This window comes from Rhinolophus sinicus, chromosome 8, assembly GCF_057876585.1.
Source record: "Rhinolophus sinicus isolate RSI-liver-muscle chromosome 8, RSI-T2T, whole genome shotgun sequence".
NCBI lineage: Eukaryota > Metazoa > Chordata > Mammalia > Chiroptera > Rhinolophidae > Rhinolophus > Rhinolophus sinicus.
In genome coordinates, this window is record NC_142508.1 from 72,237,585 (window position 1) to 72,255,789 (window position 18,205).

General features: G+C 45.8%; 1 protein-coding gene across 1 annotated transcript in view; it reads left to right on the top strand.

Moving 5' to 3' along the window:
• The window catches only part of CNGB1 (cyclic nucleotide gated channel subunit beta 1), an 84,979-nt gene extending 70,938 nt beyond the window's left edge, over window positions 1-14,041 (top strand). Inside the window, exons 32-36 of the mRNA XM_088800330.1 lie at window positions 2,350-2,468; window positions 2,741-2,887; window positions 8,846-9,059; window positions 11,322-12,198; window positions 12,372-14,041. Of these exons, the coding sequence (XP_088656456.1) occupies window positions 2,350-2,468; window positions 2,741-2,887; window positions 8,846-9,059; window positions 11,322-11,564 (723 nt within the window). The 3' untranslated portion in view covers window positions 11,565-12,198; window positions 12,372-14,041. The remainder of the gene's footprint in view (window positions 1-2,349; window positions 2,469-2,740; window positions 2,888-8,845; window positions 9,060-11,321; window positions 12,199-12,371) is intronic.
• Window positions 14,042-18,205: the final 4,164 nt, after the last annotated feature.

Below are 18,205 nucleotides of genomic sequence, written 5' to 3' on the forward strand. Positions count from 1 at the left end.
TAACAACAATAACAAAAAGAGTGGAATTAGTCTCCAACCTTTAAAAGTGGAAGGTTTTTACATAAAAATCCAGATTTCTGGCTGAAAACCAAAAATCTGCTAGCACCGAATCTCACTTTCCCAAATAGCTAGAGTTAACTAGGGAGGAGAAGGCACTGCCCTTCACGGGGGACAACGTGCTGTCTCCTGACGCTGCAGGCCCCACCACTCCACACTGTCCCACACCTTCGCTCTTTAACATCACCCACCTGATCCGGGAAAACGCCTGAATCCCGGGGCTAGACAGTGTCTCGGGCCTTTTTTGTTCCCACTCTTTGGGACTCAAGGTAAGACCAAGGTCACTTGGTAAACGAGTGGTCAGGGAGGAGGAACAGGAACCAGATTTCAGACCTCTTGTTACAGAACTGTTAATAAGGCCAGGGCATGGGGGTGAAAATATTGTCCATGCAACCCCTGTAGGACTCAGGCACCCTCAGCCCAAGAAGACCCCTGTTTCCAGATTGTATGCTTCACTGAAATTTCTGGAAGCAGAGCTGGGGGAGGAAGGGAAAGCGTACTGTAGATGGCTAAGAATTTAAAACTGCAGCCTTAGAAGCTAAGAGGGATTTGGGTGCCATAGAGTGATTTGACTGACACTGCAGCTACTTCCTAGCTGTGTGGACTTGGGAAAGTCGCTTGCCCTCTCTGAGTTTCTCTCTTCTCATGGGTAAAGTAGGGATATTGAAGGTACCTCCTTCGTGGGGTGGTTGTGAGAATTGAAAAAGATATGCACATGGAGTTTAGCACTGTGCCTGGCACACAGTACGTGCCATTGCAGCTGCTGTCATCCTTGCGGGTGATGTAGAATTTGCTTGGGATGAGGAAAAGTGCAGCAGGTTGTGGGGGAGTTTGCAGTTGCAAGTTGAAGTGAGAGCTTGGTGAGCATGTATGAATGGCGCCCTCTGCTGTCCAGTTTTGCTCTATGACGATTTTACTGAGACACCCCCAGGCCTCCCCACCCACTTAACACATACCCAGGTGAGGGTGAACTCTTTAAACCCCTCACACTTCAGCCCTATGTCAAGTCGGACACAGGGAAATGAGGCTTTCTTCCTTTTTGTTAAGAAGGTCATACATGTGTGAGATACCCAGGAAACTATGTCAATGAATCAAAAGTCTAATCTACTTACCTGTCCTTGGTCTCTCTCCCTTTAAACATGGCTGGTGAGACCGACAGGTACTAGGCCAGGGCAGGGGCCTTTGAAGCCAAAAGGATAGGAGGCTGTGTGGTAGACTGGGTATTTCTGATTGCAGTACAAAGTAAGCTGTTATTCATGCATGCATGCATGCATGCATTCATTCATTCATTCATTCGTTCGGTTTAACTTGAGATTAAGGCCATTGTAGTATTTGCCATGGCTGTTGTAACAAGGCACCACAAACTGGGTGGCTTGAACAACAGAATTGTACGTTCTGGAGACCGGAAGTCCTACATCAAGGTGTCAGTGGGATTGGTGCCTTCCGAGGGCTGTGAAGGAAGGATGTGTTCCAGGCTTCTGTCCTTGGCTGCCGGAAGGCCGTCTTCTCCCCATGTCTCTTCACATCGCCTTCCCTCTGTGCCTGGCGCTATGTCCAAATGTCCCTGTCATATTGGATTAGGGGCCCACCCGACGCCTGTCAACCTCATCTTAGTTTAACTACATCTGCAATGACACTACTTCCAAATGAGGTCACATTCTGAGGAACTGGGGGGTTAGGACTTCAACAGATTGGTGGGGGTGGGAGACGTAATTCAACCCATAACAACCATGAACTCTGGAACCAGACTGTCTGGGTTCAAATCCCGGCTCTGCTTCGGCCAAGCTTTGTGACCTTGGGCGAAGGGTTCCCACCTCCTAGGGCTGTTAAGAATTAAACAGGCTCAGCCACATAAAGTCCTGAGTACAGTGGCTGGCACAGAAAAATGTCACGTAAGGACTGGACATTTTTATCGTTCCTATTTCAGTTAGCAAATGCTCACTGAACTCCTGGTGTGACATGTGCTAGCATAGATGTCAGTTTATTGTATAATGCACTGCTAGCCTTTCCATGCCTCTGGACCCTCCATCCGTGTGGATAATTGGGAATATGCAGAATACCGTTACACCTGCACTGTTACATCTAGCACTTTCCTTTTCATCACCCCACTAATTCTCCACTGTAATCCTGGTAGTTAGGCAGCTGGAGGGATGGTCATTCTCCCCAATCCACAGATGGGGAGACCGAGACCCCAAAACACACACCAAGTCCATGGCAGGGCTGGGCCCAACCCTGCTGCTTCTGTGGTCACTTTTAGTGATGGTAGAGGGTCTCTCCCCTTCTCTGTTTCAGGGGGAGATAGGCCGAGAGATGTACATCATCCAGGCAGGGCAGGTGCAGGTCTTGGGTGGCCCCGATGGGAAGTCTGTGCTGGTGACGCTGAAAGCTGGATCTGTCTTTGGAGAAATAAGGTCAGAGGGGGCCTGGGATGAAGGGCGGGGACCTGGGCAAAGGCTGGGGAAGGGGGTGGGATGGTCAGTAGGTGGGACCTCATCCTCAAGGGCCCTTTGGTGGGTCTGCAAAAACTTGTGGCTGCAGCCTCGGTACCTGCTGACATATACAGGGTAGGCCCTCACCTGTGTGTGGCTACCATTGAGCTCCATGCAGGGGTGGAAACGAAGATTTTAGTCTGCTTAGGACCACAGCCTCTGAAGGGTCTCATCTCCCTCCCTTCTCACCCCAGCTTGCTGGCTGTTGGGGGCGGGAATCGGCGCACAGCCAACGTGGTGGCCCACGGGTTTACCAACCTCTTCATTCTGGATAAGAAGGACCTGAATGAAATTTTGGTGCATTATCCCGAGTCTCAGAAGTTACTCCGGAAGAAGGCCAGGTACATTTGTTTTGTTAATTTAAAAAAAAAAAAAAATCCATCTTCCCTTCAATGTGCATTTCTTATGTAATACTCTCTTATGTAACCATAGGACCTTCATCAAAATCAGGCAATTCAATACTGAATCAATACTACTGTCTCATCCCTAGTCCATGTTTGAAGTTTGCTAATTGTCCCAACAGCACCTTTTATAGCTTTTCTTCTTTTCCATCCCTGAATAAAGTCGAGGATCCTATTGCTCTGATGTCACACAATCTTCGTCTCCTTTGATGTGGGAGCAAAGTTTCTCGGCTTTTTCCTTCTTTAATGACTTTGCCTTCTTCGAGGAGGACAAGCCAGTTATTTTGTAGACTGTCCCTCAGTTTAGGTTTAGCTGATGTTTTCTCGTGGTTACATTTTTGGCAGGAATTACTCAGAAGTGATGTTTTGTCCTTCTTAGGGCAGCGTGATGCTGGTGTCTCCCAACATTCATGGTTTTTTCACTTTGATCATTTGGTTAAAGTTTCTGCACCTTAACGTTACTATTTTCTCTTTGTAATTAATAAATAACTGGTGGCGGGGAGTCACTTTGAGACTATACAGTTCTGTTCCTCGTCAAACTTTCACTCACTGCTTTTAGCATCCACTGAAGATTCCTCGCAATGATTACCATGACGGCTGCAAAATTGTGATTTTCTAACTTCATCACACCTTCTACATGTATTAGCTAGCATTCTACTGTAAGGAAGAGCTTTCTCTTCTCTCCCACTTACTCATTTATTCATTTATCTATTTGTATCAGTATGGATTCACTTTATTCCATGGGTATCCTGTTACTATCATTATTTGGATGCTCCAATTGTTCCACATTTGGCCAGTGGGCACCTCTTCAGAATGGCTCTAGGGACCCTTTGTGATGTCCCCGTCCTATGTTAGCAGTTCCCTGCTTAGAGGCACAATAAGATACCCTGGGCTCATCTTGTACTCTCCCTGCTGCATCCCTGGAAATAGCCATTTCTCCAAGGAGGCTTGATTCCTTTTAGAGGGGAATGATAGAAACCAAGATCTGAGTACTAAGTTCATTGCTATGGGGTGTTACCAGGCCTCCAAAGTGGACAGAGCTGGGAGCTACACCCACATACACACCTGTATGTATAAATGCAAATATATACATACATATACACACACACACATATATATACACATACATATATATCAACATCTATTTTTCTGTCTGTATCTATCTCTTTCTACCAAAGAATTTCAATCCAACACCACAGAGTTCATTCTAATCTCCTTTCCCATATTTGTAAATTCCTTCTCCTGCACTGAGAACTTTGGCTCCCTTTATCCTCGTCACATTTATTCATTTGTTCAGTCCCACAAGATAGAGAAAGTAGCATCAGAGTTGTTATCCGGTACCACTGGAGAAATGAAAGAGCCCAATCTCAGTTTCTGCTTTTTCCTCCCTGTGTTTTCTTTGGCAAAAATGGCAGGTCTGTGAATATTTTCTTATTTCCCTTTCTGTCTTGCACAAAAGGTAGCACATGGTGGATTTTCTTTTGCACTTTTTTCTCACGACCACAGATCCTGCAGTGCATTCTCTGTCAGTCCATAGACAGCGTCCTCTTCCTTTTGACAGCTGCAGAGCATTCCTGCAAGTGGGCATTCAGGCTATTTCCAATATTTTGCAATGAATAACTTTGTGCATATGTATTTTGTATTGTTGGGGAGTAGGTCATTTCTTGGAAAAGCAGGTTTTTGCTTTCAAACCCTGAGATCAGGTTGTTAATAGAGTGATGGAGGCCACATGGTGTGGTAGAAAACCCACAATAGGCTTGGGAAGCTGATAGAGCTCAAATTTCATCCTTGTGTGGTGCTGGCTGTGTGACCTTGGAAAAGTTACTTTACTTTTCTGGTCTCAGTTTTCTCCAATATAAAATAAAGGTAATCACCCCCTTTTTTGTTGTTGAGAAGATTAAATAAAACAGTGTGTGTGAATGTCTCTAGGAGGGTGCCAGGCACATGAGCAAACTCGATAAAAATGTTAATAGTAATAATAATCATTCCTCTTTATCCATTAAATTCCCTCGTAATTTTTCCCTTGGGTAAAGCCTTTTTAATCCACATGTCTGGTTTTCTCCCTTGCCTTTTTTCACATGTTCTTATTTTCTACTCCATTCTATGAAATGACATAAACAAACTGCACAGAGAGTGGTCATGATGAAGGGAACAAAGTCACCAACATCTATCTATTCATACAGCACAATCATTTATTGAGTACATAGTTCTCAATAATTTATTGAGTCCTCTGGGGACACAGCAGGGACCAAACAAAGCTGACATTCTAGTTGGGGAGACCAACAATGGAGACATGAATGATTATGTGATGTGTCCACTGGGGAGAAGGGCTATGAGGAAACATAAAGCCACATGAGGACACAAGTTGACTGAGGGAGCTATGTGAGATGAGTTGGTCAGGAAAAGCCATTCCAAGGAGGTGGCATTTCAACCAAGACCTGCACAGAATTCAGGAGTGAGCGAGGGCACTGCCAGCAGGGAAGAGCATGCCAGGGAGAGGGAACAGCATGTGCAAAGGCCCTGAGGAGGTGCAGGCTCAGTGTGTGTGCAGACCAACCAGAAAATGAGCATCGCTTGATATGGAATGGGAGAAGCTGGAGGGATGAGATTGGGCAGAGCCTTGGAGGTGAAACCTCAGGATGGCTCTGGCTTTTACTCTGAGGGAAATGGGAGCTATGCAGTGTTGTACACAGAGGGGTGACTTATTGTGACTTAGATTTTTACAGGGTCACTTTTGCAGCTCCCAGGTGAGTGGATCTAGTGTTGACATTAGAGCATAATACACACAAGGCGCTGTGGTCTCCTGGGAAAGGAAGCTGCCCATTTTCCCTGGCAACTCAGCGAAGCCACTGGGCCCTTCCAAAGGCTGAACTTTTCCCACAGAATCGGCCCACTTCCCCCTGCTCCCCAGAGGGATAGGAAAGGATGGCCAGTCCTCCTTATTCCTGGATTCCATATTTGCAATTCACCTACTCACTAACGTTTATTTGTAATCCCCAATCAATACTAAAGGGCTTTCATGGTCATTCGCAGACTCGTGTAGAACAGTGAAAAATTCGAGATGCCTGAAGTGCACGTGCCCAGCCGGCGGTGAACAAGGCGGTGTTCTGCCTTCTTGTTTTAGTTCGTCCTGAAAACAAGTGTCTTTTTTGTGGTTTATCATGTGCCATGTTTCTCATATTTTTGTTGCTGATTTCACGATTTAAAGTGGCTCCCGAGTGTAGTGCTGAAGTGCTGTCTCGTGTTCCTGAGGGCAGGAAGACCGGAACGTGCCGTCATTCAGGCACGAGCCCGAGAGCTGTTGGCTATGAGTTCATTGTTAATGGATCGACAATGCCTGGTAAAGGAGATGCCTATAAACAGGAACACACACAAGACAAGGTTCTGTATTGATCAGCTGATAAAAATGTGCGAGGCATGCAGAAACCTAATCCTGTATTTCCCCCAGAAGCCATGGCTCAGTAGTCACTAATTCAGTGTTTGCATGGACTTTATAAAACTTACCAAATAATAAGAATCGACTGTTTATGTCTGACAACTGGCTCCAGGTCGCCTCCCTCCTGCAGGAGGATGCTGAGCGTGGCTTCCCGGGCCACGAGCCATGCTTAGAGCTGTCATCCCACTCCTCTGCCTGGGGTAGGTGAGGGTTTGGCAAATCAACTAGGATCTTACAGAGGCCTGGCCTTTCTGCAGTGTGATGGTATGAGGCAGCCAGAGGAAGGAGGGGCTGATTCCTCAGAGAGACTGGTTCTCTGGACAGACAAGCCTTAGGAGAGAGGCAGGGGGTCGCGTAGGAGCTCTGCCCATCAAAGGAGACATGCAGTCTGAGAAGCACAAGGCCCTGGGGGGTCTCAGTTGGTGAGAGCCCCATGCGGGATTCTGTCTAAACTCCCTACTTTATGGGAGACCCGAGGTCCCAATGAAGCAATGAAGTGTGGTACTCAGCTATCTGACTTGAAATGGGGCAAAAAGTTCTCATGCATGCCCCTTTCTGCAGGGGTGAATGTTTGATACTAATTGTAGTGAAACGCATGCCGTCTGAAGACGAGGCTCAATTTCCTTCATCTGGAACTGTCCCAGAAGCTGGCTCACTGTTTCAAAACAGAGACAGCCTTTCGCAATTAGCAAAGGTCCTATAGATAGTTCTTTTGTGTCATTTTAGTACCACGCTGAGCCTTCCCACAGACTGGTGTCTGATGAATTATGGACTCAAATAACACAGGTGACAGAGCTGTGCATGTCAGAGGCCTCTGATGAATTATCATGTTTGTGTTCTCCTGGGGGAACTCCAGCTAGAAAATGCAAGACTTGGGCAATTAATATCAATAGGCAAGATTTAAGTCCGTTGCCTCTGATTAGATAAGCAGCCAGGAATGGCCTCATTTTTAAACAAACAAGTTTTGCTGGAACCCTGATGAATGAATTTGCCAATTAGTAGTCTAGGTCTGCTAGATTGCAGGCGAAATTCATTTGTTCTTGAGCCAAACCACTCATCACATATTCTGTTTGATGGAAAATCCTATCTTATGTAGAGAAGCAGGGTGATATATTGTATGTAGTCTGGGTTGTTATTCTGTCTCTGCCAACTTCCTAGCAACCTTGGGCGTGTCACTCCCCCCATTCTGAGCCTCAGTGTCCCCAGCTCGCATAGGTACAATAATCCTAGCCCTTTTCATGTCACAGGAGTAGTGTCAGTGTCCAAGAAAATAATGACTGTAATGTTGCTTTGTAATTAATCATTAAGATCTGGGGTGCTGGGGTCAGAGGCATGGGTTTGAATTCCAGCTCTGCCCCTTCCTAGTTATGTGTCCTTTGGGATTTCCTCACCCCCTCCGGATTTCCATATCCTCATTTGAAATGAGGGAAAATAATAGGACCTACCTGAGGATTATTGTGAGACAGAGTGTGTATCAGTTCTCTATTGCTACATAACAATATTACTTCAAACATAGTAGCTTAAAACCATGCATATTTATTATCTCAGAATTTCTTTGGGTCAGAAGTCTGGGGACAGCTTAGGTGGGTCCACTATAAGGCTGTAATCAAGGTATTGGGCAGAGCTGGGTCTCGTCTCAAGTTCAACAGGGAACAGTCTGCTTCCAAGGTCATGTGGTTGTTGGCCAAATTCAGTCCCTTGTGGTTGTAGGACTGGGTGTCTCAGTTCCTAGCTAATTGTTGGCCAGGGGCTGCCCTTAGGTTCTTGTCACGTCACCTCCCCCAAGGTAGCCACTTGCTTCATCACAGCCAGCAAGTGAGAGAGTCTCTATGCAAGACAGAGATCACAGTCCTATGTGATATACTTACAAACATGGTATTCGATCACTCTTGCTGTATTCTACCGGTGGAAAACAAGTCATATGTCCCGCTCACCCTCAAGGGAGGGGAGGGGATCACCCAGAGGCATGAGCACGAGGAAGGGAGATCACAGGGGCCACCAAAAAGTGCCTGGAAAGGACTGAGCACAGGGACTGATACCTATAGATACTCAGTAAGTGCTGCCAGTGGTGACAGTGTCGATGGTGAAATGACAGCGATGCAAAGAAGGAGCAGCAAAAGGCTTTGGACCCTTTTTCATTTAGGCATTCTAGTTCTGATTCTGCGTATTAAAGTCCCCTTCATTATTTCCGGCGTGACCTCAGAAAAGCTACCTATGCCCTCTGAGCCTGTTACCTCATCTATAGGTGCAGACGGTAAGGCCCACATCATTATGGCTGTTCTGATGGTTCAGCGAGATGCTAGACATGAAACATTTAGCACTGTGCCTGGTTCAGAAGAGGCACTCAAAAATGGTTCGCCAAACAACCACCGTCACACGACTCCAACTCAAAGGGCTCCATACAAACGAGCCTTCTCTCCCAGAGTGTGCTTGTGCTGACAGCAGAAACTGCTTCCTTTCAGGCGCATGCTGAGAAATAACAATAAACCCAAGGAGAAGAGCGTGCTCATCCTTCCTCCCCGGGCCGGCACCCCCAAGCTCTTCAACGCTGCCCTGGCCGCAGCCAGGATGGGTGCCAAAGGGGCAAAAGGCGGCAAGCTGGCCCACCTCAGGGCTCGACTCAAAGAACTGGCTGCGCTGGAGGCGGCTGCAAAACAGCAACAGTTGCTGGAACAGGTAATGCAGTTGGGAACTCAGCCACCCATCCACTTCAACAACATGCCAGGAAGAAGGCCGGGGGGCCTCAGGGAGTAGACCACACATTTAATTTTAGCAAATTTCCCCCCTTCTTTATATCAGTCAGGGCTTGTTTGGTTACAAGTGACAGAAATGCAAGTGACACTGCAAGCTCAAATGAGCTTGATAAAAAAAGAATTTATTGGGTCGAGTAATTGAAAAGTTTGAGCAAGGCTGGGTCCAAAAGCTCAAATGATACCAACAGGACAAGTTGTGCCATTCTATCATCTCTGCTTTCCTCGGGCACGGCTCCATTCCCAGGCAGGCCCCCAATTACTCTTTCCCAGTAATTCCAGCAGAAGTCCCAGGGCTCCTCATCATTGGACAGAATTGGGTCACATGTCAATTCCCGAGCCTTCGATGGAGTGCTCTGCAGAGGCCTGGCTCACATGCCTATCCCTGGACTGAGAGTGGAGGGTGGGTTCCCCAAAGGAAAGTCCTGGTGTGGACAGAGAATGTCCCTCCCCAGGCGATGGTGATGTTCTCATATTTAATATTGTCTCTGTGACAATTTGGAAGATTTGAAAGGAAAACCAAGGCGACAGGCACCGTGCCGACTGCCCCCACCCCCATAAATCTAAAGGGAATTTTAAAATTAGTTCTGGGAATTTTTCCTGTGACTAATGCCAAGAATGCCAATTAGAATGATTGCATTAATTATGGCTGCTCATTACTGTCCTTTAGGGAGGCTGTGAGGAAAGGGGGGATGGGATGAGGCAGGAGCTCTGTGGCTGGGAGGCGACAGCAATCCACATGACAGAATGCAGAGGAGCCCAGGGAACTCAGGCTCAATCTAGGCTGGTGTCAGAGTCCAGGGGACCCATCCAGAAGTCAATTGACAGCAGGAGTCTGAGGAGTGATATAAAAGCAACCCCGGGTTCCAATTCTCCAGATAGTCACCAATGGCTCCAGACTGAGGACAGACATGATCGTGTGGCTCACGAATTGTCAAGGGCAGCTTCAAGCTGCAGGTTGGGGTCTTAAGGGCTGGCTGGTGTGTGGGGTTTTGTGGATGTGAGCTCCAAGAGTGACTGGCTTTATCTGAAATGATCTCCTAGTGTTAGCTCTTCACCAAGGCAGCTTGCAGATGTGAATTAAATTTGCATTGAGTATTCCAATAAAAGGCATTTCCCCTGCAATTCAGAACAAGGGCAGAGTGGCAGAGTGCAAGGAGCTTTTAGATAATTGTTCAAAGATACAGGTCAAGTGCCCGCTCTGTCACTGCCAGCTCTGTGACCTGGGTAGCTCCTCAAGCCTTCCAAGACCCAGGTTCCTCATGGTTGCCACATGGGGTGGTAGAGAGGAAACAGGATACTTGGGATACCGTTTATAAAAACATTTTGACCATGGCAAAGCCCTTGACCAAAGTTCCCAATTCTTCTGGTTCCATTTATATATAGCAGGATGCTTCAGGAAGTCCCATAATGGGCACCATCTGGGCATCGTGCCCTGGAAGTGCATTGTCAGAGTTTAGAGTGGACAGGGAAGGGTGGAACAGCAGGCAAACATGCAGAAGCACTGAGACAGAGCTGCCTTGGGTTCCAGGAGCATCTTACCCCCCACTCCTACTTCCCTTTCTTCAACTCTATGACTTGAGCAAACTTCAGGTTGTCTGCTCCTTCCTGGCACGCATGCTGACTGCTCTCGCCTTCTCTCACTCCCACCACCTTACGTGGGTCTTGGACAGCTGTGGACCACCAGGCCTCCTGGTCTGGGGGCTGCTCCCTCCCCAGTGTCCTTCCATGCAGAGATGGGGTGAGACAGGGCAGGATGGGCCCTGGGTATCCACAAAAGCTTGGGTTTTCACCCAGTCCCCTACTGATACACAGACCATAGCCAGCGTCCACGGGAACCTGGTACCGGGCACAGCCTCTCCCCTTCAATAGCTCAGGAGCGAGGCTCGCCCCTTGAACCAGCTACTTGGCTCCACTTCCAGCCCCGCACCTCAGCAGAGACCAAAAATATCGCCAAGACTTTCCACTAAATGCAATCGGGACTTTTAACCCTTAAACTTCCCCCGTAATGTACTGTCTCTACCAAATAATCCTGATACGGCTCCGCCCAGCCCTCCACCCGGTGGATTGCACCCATTGAGCGCTCTGCCATTCTCCTCCTTGGGGTTCAACAAGGACGACAGCGAGGTAAGTGTCTAACACCCTTGGACATTCATCTGCCTCATGAGTCATCCTTTCCGGATTCCAGGCCAAGAGCTCGGAAGGAGCCGCGGGAGAGGCGATCTCGGCCACTGGCGACCAGGCCGCGCCCCAGGAGCCCCGCGCCCCAGGCTCTCCTCCACCTGCTTCCCCTGGGGGTCCCCCGGGGGACGCCGAGGGAGCAGCCGTGCCGGAGCAGCACTCGGTGCAGACCCGCATGAGCCCGGGCCCGGACCCAGGCGAACACATCCTGTCGGTGGAGATACCGGAGGAGAAGAAGGGGGCGGAGTGAGGTGTCTCCGCGCGCCCGCTCACCGCTCACCGGCGGCCAAAACGGGGGCCCTCGTGGTGGCCTCAGCAGCGCTCAGATGACATTCCTGCCCTGACATCAGCTTCTCCCAGAGCTGGTCTTCAAATCAACCAATTTCCTAGTGTCCGTGTCCCTAAGTTCCCGCTGTCACTTGAGGACCCTACCTCTCTCCCCACTGTTACTATTTTTAAGAACAAAATTCTTTTCTATTTTGAAAGTTCCTAGGCAGTGGATAGAATGGGGGCTTTAAAACCATGGGACGTTTTGTTAGAGACGTGAAGTTTCCCTTCTGGAATTTGTCTCCCACATTTCAAGGACAGAAAACTTTTTAGCAGAAAAGCTGGCAGTTGCGCGATGCGTTTGACTCACTGGGAATTAGGCACATGTGACCCCATCCTCAGATGCTATTTTTCGTTGCTGGGCAATCACAAGAGGAACACGGTGAGTTCGGGTGGGTAGCACTTACCTTCCTTAGACTTTATTCTGTTCTGAGTCGATGCTGTTACCCCAGAACAGATCAAATGGAAATGGATGCACTGGCCAGGGCTGTGAGCGTTTCTGAGCAGCGCCCCTGCCGGCCATCCAACTCTCATCAGCAGGGATTAACCCACAACTTGCTTTTGATACCCTTGCTATAGAGATGATGGTAGCAATTTAGATGAATCCTAGAAGATGAAATCAGACAGCTGGCACCACTGAAATTCCTGACGTTTCTCTAGATCACATCATGCTGCTTTTAGAATTCAAAAAAAGGTGTTGGGTGGGGGGACGGGAGGGGGGCGGGGGGAGGGGGGAAGTGATTCAGTCAATGGATCTTTATTGAGAGGATTTGATCTGCACAGTGAATGGCTCTTGGGCGAGTGGGTGATTAAAAACAAAACCTAGTTTCCACCAGCAACAATGAACCAAAAGGCCCAGATTTCCAATAGGTACTGCCCATTTTATATAAAATTACAGACACATTACCAACTGAAGGGGCCGTTGAGGGCTCACAAACGTCTGTATTTGTCCATCAAACTAAAAGCAGAATATTTATTTCCCCTGTGAACAACTTAAACAGTACAGGAGGTCCCAGGCTGGTCTAAGCATTTCCAAATTCCAGGGTAATGAACAGATTTATCTAGTTGATGACATGTCACGTGGTCTGACTAATCATCACATTGAATATAATGATGAGCGACATTATTTCACCCTTTTGAAAAACTGCTGTCAATTTATTTTAATAGGTAGTAACATAGTTACATGGGTATGAAAGGATACCCAGTAAAAATTCTTCCTCTTACTCCTGGCACCTAACCTCCTGGGCCCCTTCCTGGAAGCAACTGCTATTATTAGTTTCTCGTGTATCCTTTCCGAGATATTTGAAGCTTATACAAGGAAAGGTGTAAATTCATTCTTGTTAACCTTCTTTTTGGTACCGTATTGGAGCCTTTGTTATTTTTCACTTGATTTATTTTGGAGCGTCCTCCTTTTCAGTACATAAAGGGCATGCCTATGTTTTTCATGACTGCACTCCCGTTCCATTGTATGCAAATACCGTAACATTGAGCTGCTGTCTATTGATGTGCATTTGCATTGGTTCCAATCTTAAGCAGTTAAACATAATGATGCAATAAAAATTGTGTACAGACATAATGTCACAGGTAAATACTGTTTTAAAATAGGAGAAGTCTGGAGGTTTGGGGTTTTTTTTAATTTTTTCTTTACCATCCCCATTTATTATTCCTATATTTGCACTACATATTCTAAGGTCCAGGTATAGTGAATGCTTCCACCTTTAGCAAGTATTCCAGATATATCAATAAAATAAGTGTATTGCCCTCCAGGAGATGGCAAATTGTTTCAAGGGCACCGACACTGTGAGATCCTACTTTATAAGGAATTTTTTTATATGAATGTACTTACTCTTTTAGATATCAAGGCTTGAATGTATACTGCTTATTATATAAAGCAAGATATTTTTGAGGTTCCCAAGAATTGTCCTGGAGAGAAGATTGATTTTGAAATGAGATTAACAGTGTCTTAATTTCACTGAGCTATCTCATTAAACTTGACACTTGCACAAAATGTGGATATCAGATCAATTGAATTTGAGGCTGGCACTATTATCAAAATAGAATTGGACAGGTTGATTGGCAAGGTATGGATGGCATAGCTCAGAAATACTGTAATTCTGCAACTGAAACAGGACCTTTATTTATGTGTGTTGAATTTCTACTAATTTAAAATGTCTCAACATTTCCTGCATTTTGGTAGAAAATGAATAGCAAGCTATTTTTTTAACTACTTAAATATTTTAAATAACATTAAAACCAAGCAGCTGTTTAAAATTTTGTTACCAAATATATTCAGCTACCTGGACTATTTTTATCTGTTTTCTTAGTAAACGTGAACACTATATTGTGCAGTCTGGCTTTCATCCTATTACAATGTAGTTTAATTAAAAGTATCTAGACACATGTTCCTGGCTTGTGGATTCATTTCAGAAACTGACCATGTACGACAGACACTTTTGTGAGAAAAACTACGCTTGTTTCCTGGCTTAGCCTCCCTGGCTCATCTCCTATTGCCATCCTTGAGGCCATCATCCATCCTGTATTCCTGTGGCTGAGTGATAGCCCTGTGGCATACCTTATAGAGCCTCCCTGGGCTCTAGGAGTCTAAGACCACCCCCCGCCCCAGGCAGCCCCTTTATGTCTAGTCTCACCTGCTAGTCTTACTAAGCCAACTGCTTCTGATTTCCCCAACTCCATTAGACTTGTTCAATGGTGCAGACTGCTGACACACTTGGTCTCTGGGTTCAGACTACCTAGCTTCTGACCCCTGATCGATCATACCGCACAGATGACCACGGACCTCTCTGAGTCCCAATGACCTCTTCCATAAGATGGACATAATACATTGCATCACACAGGGCCACTGTGATGATCAGAGAATAGACTATCATTGCCAAGTCTGAGGACATGAGGACTAAAGCCAACTCCCTTCCTCTGCTACACTTGGAGTAGAGTGGAACCCTCCCTAGAACTCTGTCTTCTCTGAATTCTGCCTCTGCCCTGGGTTATATGCAAAGAAAGGGTGTGATCACTTCTTTCTTTGCTCCTTAACTGAGAGTTGGTACTAGTAGGTTGGTGTAAAAGTAATTGCGGTTTTTGCAATTGTTTTCAACCTTTTAAGCTGCAATTACTTTTGCACCAATCTAATCAGACCTGGATATATACAAATCACAGCTTTCCCCACCATCCACCAATGTATTTAATCAAGGCCTATCTTTGGTGCATGTGGAGAGAAGGTGCAAGTTCTCTGGTGTCTCTTCTTATAAGGTCACTAACCCTATTAGATCAGGGCCTCACCCTTATGACCTCATTTAACCTTAATTATTTCCTTAGAGGCCTCACCTCCAAACACAGCCACACTGGGGGTTAGGGCTTCAACATATGAATTGGGGAGGGGGGGACACATTCAGTCCATGACACATATAAATTGTGGATGTCAACATTTTCTGCATTCAGTATCCTGAGCACGATCTCTTCCAACATCCTTTTAGAAATGAAGAGAAAACAGATCTGAATGCCCTTTTAATTGTATTCTTTCAATGGGCATGAGATGTTGCATCTCCAAGGGGTCTTCCCTGGTTACCATGGTAGAATGCCAGATTTAGCAAATAAAAATACAGGATACCCAGTGAAACTTCAATTTCAGATAAACAATGACTGGAGAGGGTGTTTTTTTTTAAAAAAACACACCATAAGTATGGCTGTGGGGACAGAGCCCCAGAAAGTAGTTTCCAGGCTCTCAGCCTCACACAGACAGGTGCTGGCTCAGGTAGTAAATGGCCATCAACTGTGATTGGATGGCCATCAGCTGTGGCTAGTTGGCCGTCAGCTGTAACCAGTGAGCCATTGGCCACTAATATAACTGCTGTGGCTACACTAGCAGAGAAAGAGAGAAAACGGGGGCTGGCAAGAAGATGGTGGGTGAGTCTGCAAGCAGAGCAATGAGGGTTGACAATTATGTGGCTCCTGTTTCCTGTTTCTCCAACCCAGTCGCCAGCGAGAATATAGTGGTATGACTCCCCTACCTATGGCTCCGTGGGTGTTCCTTTTTGGCCTCACCATATCCTGCATTCTTGTGTGGGGAGCGGGAGCAGAGACCCCGCCGGGTCCCCTGCATGACAATGGCCCATGCAATATTTGGGATATACTTATGCTAAAAATTATTTGTTATCCAAAATTTACATTAAAATGGGTGTCCTGTATTTTATCTGGTAACTCGACTGCACTGTACAGCAAAGGCTGCAGCCTCTGCTGTGGACCTTGGCCCTGAGGCATTCCAGCACCTCTCACCCTAGAAAGGCAGGAATAGGCTTTCCATTGGAATGCTCCCTCTCTCCCCTCTCCTGAGTTGGTCATGATTGGTAGAGGAGGAGGGAAAGGACCCACCCCAGTCTGTTGTCAGTGTTTGGTTTTTAATAGTCATCATTATTAATTTTATCCTGAATGCACACACAAGCTATTCTGTATCAGAGACAAATTGCTTATTCATTACCTTAAAGTAAATAATAGGTACATCACTCCACATGCACCTCCCCCAAGTCTTACCTCAGGCAAAGGATCAAGTGTCCTGTGTAAATAGCCAGACAGGTGAGAAATGAGGAAAAAAAAATGTTTGTTTGCTTATCAAGAGGAAGGAGGTAGCTACCTACCTCCCTTCTTGAAAGACCCTTCCTGAAAACCTGACAGGCCTGACACCTACCTCCCACACTTTGATTTGTAAATAGTCTCCCCAGGAGCTAGGCAGCCCCCAGCATCTCTGCTTTCACTGCCCATAGAGTCTCCTAGTTCTGGGACTTCACACCTTTTGATGTAAATACTCAGGGAGATAGCGCTGATGTCTTCTGGCTCTTTAGGGCTTGGCCTAGGGACCTAGGCCCAGCTGTAGCCATTTGGTCCTCTCCCTGAGATAAAAGGAACTTTATCATGCTTTCAGAGGAGAGCAATTACCTAGACAAATGGCTACAGATCTAATTATCATGGTTTGTGCAGAGTCCCAGGAGGCTGGAGCTCTTCCCCAGAGCCCTGAGAAATCCAGGGACATTGCGTTTCCCCTCAGTCTCTAAAAATGTGCTTGTAGACTGCTCTGGGCACCCCACATCTCACACTTCCAGACTTCTGAAACTGAAAGTCTTGTGCTACTTAAAGGGAAAAAAAGAACTTGACGTGTTTACAGACAGGTCCTAAAGAATGACTCAGGTTATACTGAAAACTTCCATACAGAAGCCTAAAGAAAATAAATAGTTTTAAAATCAGACTGACCGCGCGCGGAGGATAATATATTGAATGACTTTTCAGCAAATTTGAAATGAACAGAACCTACCAGGAAAGAAACTGCCAAGGAGTATGAGCCACAAAAGTACCAAAAAATAACACTTTGCCTTTTATCGGAATCTAAGTTTACTCGAAAGGATGGAGTTGAGAATGTAGGTAAATCCTTTTTAAAATTACCCCTAAGGAATGTTACATGATAACTATGAAGAGAACATTTTTGAAGACTAGTAAAGGAGATTAGAAACTTTGTCTGATTCAGATTTGAATTATCCATTGTGATCTGAGGTAATTCTTCTGGATATGAGTAATGCCCCTGAAAACAATGAACTGAAACAAAGAACAGCCCTTGTTGAATCACAGAATTCCTCAGACTTCCTTAGAAGGAAATCAAAGGTCACCCACCCACCTTTAATAACAGGACCATAACAATATCTCCATGAGATTTTAATATGAAAGAAAATAAGGCTATGTCTCTTAATTTGTCAGCAGATAATATGACGTTAAACGGCACAACTAACAAACAACACTCAACGCTATGTATGCTTGGCTCTTCTGCTTAGTAATTTCTTTTTGATGTTTGTAAAACATTTCGCAAAAGAGGCAATTAATCTTTTAAAATAATAAAACAAAATAAGGAAATGGTCAGCTGTAGAGACTTTATGTATTTCTTTAATGTTTTGTTTCATCTCAAACTTTGGTTTCTGCTGAAAGCTTGCTTAAATCTCTTTGTATTCCTTAGAATACTGCATCTTGTGGTATCTTCAGTGAGTTTATACTGTATTCAACTGAGCTTCCTGACTTCCGCTTAGCACAGAACTGCTGTCCTCAATGCCATTGGAATGTCAGTGAATGATATCCGCCTTGTCCCCTGCATTGTCATTGGGCCTTTGTTGGGGTTTTGACTTTTAGCCTTGATGTTGCTCAGATTTGGTATTTATGTGACCTAAATGTCCCTGTCTGATCAGCCTCTGCCAGACCTGGAAACGTCACCCTGTGCTTCTTTCCCACTGGACACTGTGTCTGCTTTCTTGCCTCTGGACTTATATTCCCTTTCTTATTATTTTGTAACATTTTAGATTTTTATGGTTATGGAAATGATGTATGCATGTACCCATACTCTAGCTTTTGTTTCTTTTGAGGATATATCTCCAGGCAAAGTATTTTTTGCTTTTCTTCTTTTATTTGGGCCCTAGCATGGCCTTTGGTACTTTCCTTTAGTCACATCGTGGAATACATTTTTTGAGCTGGTCCACTGTTTCATAACTTTGGGACCACTTGTATTCATAATCCCCTTGA